Source organism: Myotis nattereri (assembly GCF_964212035.1).
Source record: "Myotis nattereri genome assembly, chromosome: 8".
Taxonomy (NCBI): Eukaryota; Metazoa; Chordata; class Mammalia; order Chiroptera; family Vespertilionidae; genus Myotis; species Myotis nattereri.
The window spans coordinates 37,875,940-37,886,818 of record NC_138083.1 but is presented as its reverse complement, the minus strand read 5'-3'; the positions used below and the strand labels follow the sequence as shown (position 1 = coordinate 37,886,818).

The following is a 10,879-nucleotide window of genomic DNA, read 5'->3' as shown; positions in this document are numbered from 1 at the left end:
TATCTGAAAACATTCTACAATGGCAACTGTTACCAGATGCTGCTTATATTGTGCTATGGACCACGCACATATTGCCATACTGTTTTTGGAAGACTTGAAATGCCACTGATAGTTTAAAAATTGTACACCTGATGGAGAAGTGAGGAAGACAATTTAATGTTTCATCCGGATCCAGAGATGCATCAAATTAAACGACAGCTTCAATCTGCAAACAAGTGTTTCCAATGATGGTATCCAAGAAGAAATGATTGGTGATGGACAAGTAGAAATGCTTTCCCAAAGGTGGATGGTTCTTTAAAAAGTTTCAGGTCACAACCCTTGCAGAAAACACTGACGCCCAACACACTGATTCTCGGTTCAGGAAACATGGGTCTTCCAGGTTCCATGTGGCTGAGGTGCCCCTATAACCATGTTTCATGCTGTAACTAAGAGAGTCCTTTGGACCCGACAGGGAGCAGGTGGGGACAGTACACCATCAGTCATAGTGGATGGCAGTGTAAAAGATAATCCAGATGACCTAGAGAGGAGATAAGCAACGTTCATAGGTCACCTGGTCAAAATAGGTCCCTATTCCACAAAACAAAAATGTCAGATAAGAATGTCTGCACAGCGGGCTTCCCAGGGGCTATCCAATGCATAATTTCACTGAACTCAAGCGGACTCTAACAGCCCAGGGCCACCCACCTGTGATCCCAAAGGGACCCTGGAAAAGCCTCTCACCCTGCCATACAGCAAACTAAGCACCAGGGAGTGGACTTAGAGATGTAGAAACGAAACAGGTAAAGCAGACTGTACTGCCAATAGATGTTAGGCTTAGCCATAAAGGTGAAAACAAAATCACCATTATACCCAGTCAGTGCCTTATGGTATAAAGCACAGATTCTCAAAACTGACTGACCATTGCATCTAGGACTTTTAAAAGTATTACTGGTATGTAGATGCCCAGGTGCTACCTCCCAGAGGTTTTTATTTTATTGGTTTGGGCTAGGGTCTATAAATTAAAACAAAAACAATGCCTGGCCGGTGGGCTGTGACTGAGTGTTGACCCATGAACTAGGAGTTCATGGTTAGATTCCCAGTTAAGGCACATGCCCGGGTTGTGGGCTTGATCCCTAGTGGGGGGCATGCAAGAGGCAGCCGATCCATGATTCTCTCTCATCATTGATTTTTCTATCCCTCTCCCTTCCTCTCTCTGAAATCAATAAAAGCATATAAATAATAATAAAACAACAATAAAACTTTGAGGTATAATTTATATTCCATAAAGTATACAATCCAGAGGGTTTTTTTTCTGGTATTTTTAAATTTTTCTTACTGAATCTATTTTAAAAAAAACACACAATTCAGAAGATTTTAGTATAGTCACAGAGGTGTGTAAACATCACCATATAAATGATTCTGGAACATTTCATCATCCTCAAAAGAAAATGAGTAAAACTATCAGGTACACATACCATGAACAAAGCAAAAGATGTCATAAACCCTTCTTTCGTGAGCTCCCATGTGCCACCATATTCTTCTTCATCTATCTGTAGGTAGTTGCTGAAGTAGAGGTACAGGACTCCTGCATTGATCAGGCAGAACCTGGAGGGAGGACAAGCATCAAAAATAGAAGACTCAGGACTCCTACCACCATGGTCCAGCTCTATCAAGGTACTCAAGGTTACACAGTTAACTACCTCTATTATCAAGGACAGTGAACTAATACATGAAAACACCTAAGCCCTCAAAGGAGCTACCCATTTGGCTGACCTAGAGACTTAAAGAAGGAACAACTCTTTTTAGTTGCCCAGCCAAAGCAAAAAATAAATTAAAGGGCAGATGTAAGTTCTCCAAGCACCCTTAAAGTAAGATAGACTGGTCCTAAGTAGGACCAGTACATTACTGGAACCTCCAGGTAGCTCCTGCTGGGATGAGGGGTGGACGTGGGATAAACACACGTTAAGCTGCTGCTTCATGCCTAATTGAGCAAGCAAGGGAATATATAAGAAAGCCCATGCATAATTCCCAATGGGAGACAATTTCTGGATGGCCACTGTCTGCTACTGCACTTGATGCAGAAGTGAACATGACAGTTCCTGCCCTCAGCTTGCCATCTACTAGGGGGCAAAAAACAGCAGTGAAACCCTGGCCAGTGTGGCTTAGTAGGCTGGACTGTCATTCGATTCCATCAGGGCACATGCCCAGGCTGTAGGAAGGCAAATGATCCATGTTTTTCTCTCAACATTGATGTTTCTCTTTCTCTCTCTCAAATCAATAGCTCTAGCCAGGTTTGGCTCAGTGGATAGAGTGTCGGCCCCTAGACTGAAGGGTCACAGGTTCAATTCTGGTCAAGACTTCCATTGCAGGTCGATCCCCAGACCCGGTTGGGGTGCATGCGGGAGGCTACCAATCAATGTATCTCTCTCACATCGATATTTCTCTGTCTCTCCCCCTCCCTTCCACCTTCTCTAAAAATCAATGGGAAAATATCCTTGGGTGAGGATTAACAAATAACAATAATAATAGTAATACCAGTAGTGAGAGTGGAATTGAAACCAGAGGTTTGCAAGCACCTCTAGGAAGTTCTCTGAGCCCCATCATGTATTATGTAACTGATGGAAGAATTAGAATACAGTGAGTAGTAATACATCACCCTGCTCCACTGTTCTCTTGGCATGGTCATCAGGTAAAAGTAACTTATAAAGTGATCAAGACTTTGATCTTTCCAGTTATAATATCTAATCTAATGGGGGACTATATGTGTTAAGTTCCATTCCTTCTGGAGACTGAAGTAGAAATATGCAAAGATAACTGGTTCCGCCGAGTGGATGAAGTGTGAGCAGATGTAGGGCAAGGCAGTTAGATGATGCTGAGTAATGTAAACTAGTATATAAGGAGGGGGGATCCTGAGGCAGCCTGAGCAAGGTGGGGGTGAGGTAGGGTGTGCTTACATCAGGAAGTCTAGTTTCTAGGTACTGCAAGTGCGAACGTTCTCCTGAGTGGAAGGAAGTGGAGCTGGGAGACTGGTTTAGACCTCTACACCACGTTTCAGGACAAGAGTGTAAAGTTTGAGGACAATGACTAGGACAGTGGCTGAATGGGGAGGGAAGAGGTCCCAAAGGCTGGAACCTAAGGGACTGGAAGTACAATGGTTTCAGTAACAGAAGTAGGGAGTCAGGAAGAACGAAGGTTTTTCTTGGATTTCACGTAAAATAGAGTCCTTGGTTTGGTTATATTGTGACCACATCCTTATCTTCTGCTAGAAATCTTGGGATCTGGCCGATCTGGCTACTTCCCTCTAACAAGAGTTGCATTTTGGGCAGGTTGAGTTTGTGGCTCCAGACAGACTACTAATGGGACTTAAAAATGTCACTCTGGGATTCAGCTAATAAGCTAGGGCTAGAGAATGACTGGAAATTCATCATATGAGATGAGCTGTAAGAGAGTGGCTGATTGGTGAGATGAGATGGAAATACAAGGGAAAGGCGAGATAAGGAATGGTAGGGAGAAATAAACGGTTGCACGAACCCTTCCTTCTAAGGGCTACACACTTAGTAAAAAGGCTCAAAGTGGGCTTAAAGATGGGCATAATTTCTATATTGTAAGTGAGGGCAAGAACCTCACAGCAAATGTGTAGACCAAGCCTGTCAAACTCAAAGGCTAACATGGGCCAAATAAACAAGGCATGGGGCCTGCGGGCTGCAAGTTTGACATGCTTAGTGTAGACAAAGAAATGAATGTGCTGGATTGGGGTTGGAGAAGAACATTAAAAAAGACTGACTTTCATATAGGTTTTTAAAAATTCTATCTTACTAGGGGAGGCTAGGGGACTGTCTAGGGCGGGGGGATAAAATGGACACATATGTAATACCCTTTGTAATACTTTAAGCAATAAATTAAAAAAATAAAATAAAATAAAATAAAAACTAATCAAGATTAAAAAAAAAAAAATTCTATCTTACATCCTGGCCGGGTAGCTCAATTGGTCAGAGTATCATCCTGATAAGCCAAGGTTGTGGCTTATCTCTGGTCAGGGCTCATACAAGAACCAAGCAATGAATGTATCAATACACAGAACAACAAATCAATGTTTTTCTCCTTCTCCTTCTCTCTAAAATAAATAAATTTAAATTTTATTCTAAAAACTCCTGTCATAATTTAACAAAATAAAGGATCTAACAAATATCATGACGTCAGGGATTGAAGGCTACATGACAACAGTAATGTATGGCCCTGCTTTCAATGGTCAATGGGAATGCTTGTTAAAAGAAATTTAATAAGCACTAATAAGCACATTAATATGCTCCAAGCTCTATGAGACAGGAAAGGATGAACAGGGCCCATCTCTGATCATGCAAAACCTCAGCAGACACAGCAGAACCATCACTCAGTTCTCAGGCAAATTATAATTGAGAGCTGAGGAAATTATTTTACCTTAATGGGCCCTAACTGGTGACCCCGCCAGAAATGAGAAGACAAGCTGGGGTCAAAAAAGAGAGCAGCTAAGGCAGAAGTGGGAGGAGAGTCACCAGAACTGAGTGCCAGAGCAAGTCTGCCCTGAACTGCAGGCAGCTGGGTCAGACAGATGGAGGAGAGGAGATGTGAGTAGAAAAATCAATGTCCTTGGGTCCTTTCCAAGAGCAGGGGAAAAGGTGCCAACCAAAGGAGAGAAAGAATTCAAGTTTTGGCTCTGGCAGGACAGTGTGGGACTATACTCCAGAAAACCATATTTAACCATTCTTTGTAAAGCTAATCATATAATAATTGCAATGAACCATTTATAGAGTAGTGCCTTTGAGGTACTCAGCACGACATTCAGCAATTTACTTACATTATTTCATTTAATTCATACATCTTATAAGGCAGGCGTTTTTATTGCCCCGTTTTTAAAAAACATATTTTTATTGATTTCAGAAAGGAAGGGAGAGAGAGAAACATCAATGATGAGAGAATCACTGATCAGTTGGCTGCCTCCTGCACACCCCTACTGGAGATGGAGCTCACAACCTGGGCATGTGGCCTGACTGGGAATCTAACTGTGACCTCCTGATTCATAGGTTAACACCCAACCACTGAGTTACACTGGCCAGGGCTTATTGCCCCCATTTTAACGATTAGGAAATTGAATCTCATACAGCTGAGCACAAAATTAATGTAGCCTGAAAGTGGCAAAGCTAGAACTTGAATTCAGAACTTTCTATAAAGTTAAAAATAAAAAACAAAGAAAGGTCTGTTTGGCTAGCTTAATCCTTCTGCCACAAGGTATATCAGACTAGCTCTGGTGCTAGTTAATTATTCCAGATTGGTGACTTCAGAGAAATCCTTTAGGAATCCTACAAGACATAATAGGTACAAGGGACTCTGAACCTCTTAGCAAGTGGCTGTGGGAAGATGAGAAATTCCCTCTAGCTTTTAGATTGCCTTCCCCCCTTCTCTGCTATTTTTCTCTCATCTGCCTTTTCTCTCATAGAAAGCTTAAACGGGTGACCACCATTCTAAAAATATCATCTATAACCACCTCCAACCTGGGAAAACCTCTATAACCACTAGGTCCTATGTCTCATAATCCCCAATCAGCCCTCAAGAAGTGTGCACTCTGTCAAAGTCAGGCAGAGATTAAACTCTTACTGATTTCCTTGTACAAATGCTTTGCTCAGTATCATAAATAAAAAATCTTCTTAGCCTGGCCAGTGTAGCTCAGTGGTTGAGCCAAGAGGTCACCAGTTCGATTCCCAGTTAGGGCACATGCCTGGGTTGCAGGCCCGATCCCCAATGGTGAGTGTGCAGGAAGCAGCCCATCAATGATTCTCTCTCATCATTGATGTTTCTTTTTTCTTTTTTTTTCTTTTTAAATATATTTTTTTATTGATTTTTTACAGAGAGGAAGGGAGAGAGATAGGGAGTTAGAAACATCGATCAGCTGCCTCCTGCACATCTCCCACTGGGGATATGCCCGCAACCCAGGCACATGCCCCTGACCGGAATCGAACCTGGGACCCTTCAGTCCACAGGCCGACGCTCTATCCACTGAGCCAAACCGGTTTCGGCTCTTTTTTCTTTTTTTAATCTCTCTCTCCCTCTCCCTTCCTCCCTGAAATCAATAAAAACAGATTAAAAAAATAAAAGCAGAGACACACCCAGGGGCTAGTGTCAATTGTTTCCACTGGCCACAGAAGCATAGAAGACGGAAGGCTAAACCTTCCACTTTTTCACTGCCTCTAAAATGTAAGGACCTCAAACAACTTCTGAAAAAGCCAAGATTCAGTATATCCAGCATAGTTCCAGGCACAAGGGAGTGGTCCTCAAGTATAGAAGCTCTTCCACCTTCCAAACTTCCATACAAAGGTCATGCTAGAACTAGATCAGCTGTGGGCAAACTACGGCCCGGGCCGGATCCGGCCTGTTTGAAATGAATAAAACTAAAAAAAAAAAAAAAAAAAAAAAAAGACCGTACCCTTTTATGTAATGATGTTTACTTTGAATTTATATTAGTTCACACAGACACTCCATCCATGCTTTTGTTCCGGACCTCCCGTCCAGTTTAAGAACCCATTGTGGCCCTCGAGTCAAAAAGTTTGCCCATCCCTGAACTAGATGATGCCTGCCACCAAAAGGCATGTGGTATCCTCTTGCATGAGATCACTTTGGACCCATGAATGAATGGACTAGCCCAGCCTTCAGGAAGGTAACATACCTGACCTAAGATGCTCCTGGGCTTGATGAACTGAGGAGAGCTACACCAGGCCCAGGAATGCCATCCTGGGGCCAACTTTTTGCTTTAATCATTACACACACACACACAGAGTCATTTAAAATAATAATTTAAAAAACCCTCCAATGTAGTAATAGCCTTTTCCATAAAATGAAAATAAAGTCTCTATTTGAAAAAGAAATGCTATCACGAAACTGCAAGATACCCAAGACTTACCCTGCTATTCCCAAGAAACCTCGCAATGGTAACACTCCCCAAATGACACCTAGAACCACAGCGATAATCTGTCGGAACCAGTAGATCACATCTAAAAACTCATCCTGTAGAAAAAAGAGAAATTGCATGCATTATCTGGAGTGGGTGCCACAGTAGAACCTCCTGTAATAGGTGAGGAACAGAAAAGCTTCCTACCAACATATCTTCCAGGGAACTGTCCCCCAAAAGCAAGAGTATTAGGCTCTCGCATCTCCACCTCTTCTTGTACTAAACGGTGGTAAACACACACACACACACACACACACACAAAACAATGCTTGCCTTGAGTGATGACTTCTAAGGGTTGTGCTCTAAATAAGAATTTTAGAAAAATCCATTGACCTTTTTTGAGAAGCTGCAAAGATGAAATGGCTGTGCTAGTAGCTGTGATCCTGGACACTGATAAGCTTATCTCATCTGAGGAGACCTAGACACACCAGCCCCGGGAAGAAGGGCCGACAGTCACCCTGGGCAGCACTATCTTCCCGCACACCGGGTTCTGAATAGGTCACAGAGGATAGAAAGGAAAGTGTTGGAGGCAGGTGCCAGCAGACCTGTTTTACCTACAAGGACAGGGAAGACTCAGGTTTCCGACCTGCCCTAGATTGCAGAACCAGTCCTTACGGAAGGAGAGAGAAATGACACAGCAGATCAGAGAGGTTTCACGGGAGCTGGCAGGGCTGGGGCACCTCCAGGAAGTGCCTCCCATCCCTTCTTACCGGAACTCCAGGAAGGAAAGCCTAACTCACCAGTCACCCCCGCCCCCCAGATATAACAGTGTCTTCAGGTCAGCGGGAATCAAGCTGTCTGTAACGGTCCCTTCCAGACCATGGGTGGGCAGTGCCCGAACTCGGATCTGCATGTGTGTGACCAGTAAGGAGAAGGAAGTCCGGAAGCCCCAGCCATTCCTCACAGACATGTTTTCTCTTTCTCTCTCTCTCCTCCTCCCTCCCCTGCAAGGCGGTCTCAGTCTCCCCACAACTCTCACACTTAGGTATTCGGTTTTCCAAGCAGCGGCAACTCCTCTTTGGGGAGCCTCGCTATGTGCTACCTCGTTCACGCCCCTCTCACTGATTGTACCCCAGCTCGGAGCTCTTCTGCGAACACATGGCGAGCCCCTGGCAGTACCCAGTGGATGTCTGTCCCGCTACTTTTCGCGCTAACGACTACGTTAAGTAGTTAATTCGGAGACGGTAAGTCCCTTAAGGTCCTACTAGGAGTGAAAGGCGGAGGTCAAATCGAATTCAGCTCCATCTCGCCGTCCAGGCACACGCCCTGCCCGCGAGGGACACCTCCGCTGCCCCCTCCACGCGGCTTCTCGAGTGACCCGGGCGGCTTGACCGTCAGGCTACTCCGCGGGGAGCCCCTGGCTCAGCTCAGGCCGGGCCCGCCGAGTTCGCCACCCTTTGGCCACCCGCCCCACCACCCCCAGACGATCGGCGGTGCGTCGCCAAGTGCCGCCGGCTCCTCAAACCTGCGCCCTCACCAGCTCCTCCTCACCTTGTCCTCCCAGGCCGCGTCGCTTCGCAGCACCTTGCTCCACACAGAGACTCTGAGGGCCCCGTTGGCCAGCTGCGGCTGAGGCGGCTCCTCCTTCCGCCTCCCGCCGCTCATCCTATCGTCGCGCCCCCCGGACCGGGCCTGGGGCGCGGGGGCCGAGCCAAAAGGAGGCGGGGCCTGGGGTCGCGGGTCACAGCGTTCGGGGAAGCAGTGGAGGCTCCGCAGTCTGGCTCAGGGGCGCGTTGCAGCTGCCTGTTCTTGGCCAAGCAGTCGGCTCAGCTCGCTCGGCCGAGACCAGGTGCCGCGGAGGGAGGAGCAACGCCGTGCGTCCTCCCGGCGACGTGCCCACGGAGCCAATCGGCGGCCGCGCAGCCGTCCGAGTGAAAAAAGTACCCGTGGTCTCAGCGCAAGCACTCTACGCATGACGGAAGTGACGGCAAGCTCTACGCATGACGGAAGTGACGGAAGGGACAGTCTTGGAAGGGGCGCGACACGAGCGCGAGGCGGCGCTGTGGAGACTGGAGAATGGCGTTTGCAGGGAAAGCGGAGGTTGGACTGGAGCGTCGCCCAGTTCGCCGCAGCTCGTCCATTCGAGCAGCGGGGTAGAACACGACCCTGCCTTTCCGGAGGCGTCCTTTCTAGCCCAGACTTTGCTCCCCGGGAGCCTCACGCTGCCTCTCATTACTTAGCCCCTGCTCGTTTTCTCCTTAAGTCTGTATGTTCCGTAGCACCTTGTTCAGGATGCCAACTCTTGTCGGTAATAACTTAGTGTCTCACCTTGCCCAGCACCCTCTTTTGGCAAGTGAGCCCCGAGTTCCAAAGAGGAGAAATGATTCTCTAAGGCTGCGGAGCACGTTGGAACCAGCTGAGGACGCCTCACGGGGTTGAAGTGGAGAAAGTACTTGTTGAGGCATCAGAATATCTGCCGTGTCCTCAATATGTGCCAGGTCAGTGGTCCATAAAGCGTGTTTCTGGACCGGCAGCGGCCACATGGCCTGGAAAGTGGGTTACAGATGTAAATTCTCGGACCTCCTCAGAAAATCGGGGGGCGGGCCTGTAGCCCGCATTTAGCGCCCCGCTACCCAGTCAGGGGAGACCGAGGCACACCGCTGTGTGCAGGGGACTCATGGCGGCAAAGCAGGTTGCCCAGAATCGTGCAACTAGTACCCGGGTTTGTCTGACTTTAAAATTTGTACTTTTAACCCTAAGCTTTAAGTTTTAAAGAATAACAGTAAGCCCTAACGTCACCGGTTTGGCTCAGTGGATGGAGCGTCGACCTGCGGACTCAAGGGCCCCAGGTTCGATTCCGGTCAAGGGCATGTACCTTGGTTGCGGGCACATCCCCAGTGGGGCGTGTGCAGGAGGCAGCTGATCGATGTTTCTCTCTCATCGATGTTTCTAACTCTCTGTCCCTCTCCCTTCCTCTCTGTAAAAAATCAATAAAATATATATTAAAAAAAATAACAATAAGGTCAAAACAGCCTTTGCATACATGTTAACATTCACTGCAGTTCTCCACCTTAGGTGAGCAAGAGAGAGTCTCCTGCAGAGCTTTTCCAGAATTCCGCAGCTGGGGTTTCCCACCGCAGTCTAACCCCAAGATCCTGTTGAGGAGGTTGCGTGGGGCTGGACCCCAGAGGCGCTATTAGACATTACTCTGTCTGGACCAGACCTGGGTGTACCCCTTTACCCTAACTTTCCCATGGATCTTGTTCTTTTTGGCCCTACCTCTTTTCTGAACCCCTTTCCCTCCCATATGCAAACTATGGCGAGGCCTAACAAGCTCACTGTGGTTAGAAAGTGCACCATCGGTATAAAACTTCTTTTACAGGCTCCCTGGTGGTCTGCAGCACTGGAGGCAAACTGACCGCTCTCAGAGAATATTGGAAGGCTAGCCCGTGGTCAAATACAAAGAAGGTAAGTTTTCAGTCTGCTGTGTTTGATGGTACAGGTCTCTTTTGTAGTGGGCGTTAAGGAAGACAGCTCGGAAGGAAGAGTAGGAGTTATGAAGGGGAAGATGGGGGAGGAGGAGAGAACATTTCAGAAGATAAAACCATGAGGGTTAATGGTAAGGAATAAAGCCACAAATGAGGAAGAAAAGGGAGGGTCATGTTGAGGAATGTGTTTTTATCCCAAAAGGGAGGAGGAAGCCACCAAAAGGACTTCACTTTTCTGGTTTGCAGCTTAACCAAGATCACTCTGGCTCCTGTTTGGAGGACTGGATCAGAGTGAGACTAACGACTGTGAAAGTTATTCAGGTGAGATTTAGTGGGGCACTGAAGATGGAGAAAACTGGAGTAAAGTGGAATTAATTATTTTTACTTAAAAATTGTTTAAGTTGCTGTAAAATATACATAACAAAATTTACCACTTTTCAATATATAGTTCAGTGGCACAATGAAGTCTGTTCACTTTGTTTTGCAGCCATAC

The 10,879-nt window shown here is 46.5% G+C and overlaps 1 protein-coding gene across 1 annotated transcript; it reads right to left on the bottom strand.

The window, feature by feature from the left end:
- Nucleotides 1-132: 132 nt before the first annotated feature.
- RAB5IF (RAB5 interacting factor) lies at nt 133-9,234 on the bottom strand. Its single transcript, XM_081097081.1, has 4 exons — nt 8,450-9,234; nt 6,911-7,014; nt 1,455-1,584; nt 133-517 (listed from the first exon to the last, which is right to left on the bottom strand). The coding sequence occupies exons 1-4, from the start codon at nt 8,561-8,563 to the stop codon at nt 476-478; spliced, it is 390 nt and encodes a 129-aa protein (XP_080953207.1). The 5' UTR covers nt 8,564-9,234; the 3' UTR covers nt 133-475.
- Nucleotides 9,235-10,879: the final 1,645 nt, after the last annotated feature.

Coding starts and splice junctions, on each gene's coding strand:
- RAB5IF (XM_081097081.1), bottom strand. CDS start 8,563: ATGAGCGGCGGGAGGCGGAAGGAGGAGCCGCCTCAGCCGCAGCTGGCC. Junction 7,015..8,449: donor ACGCGGCCTGGGAGGACAAG/GTGAGGAGGAGC, acceptor TTTTTTCTACAG/GATGAGTTTTTAGATGTGAT. Junction 518..1,454: donor CATCTTTTGCTTTGTTCATG/GTATGTGTACCT, acceptor TCTCCTCTCTAG/GTCATCTGGATTATCTTTTA.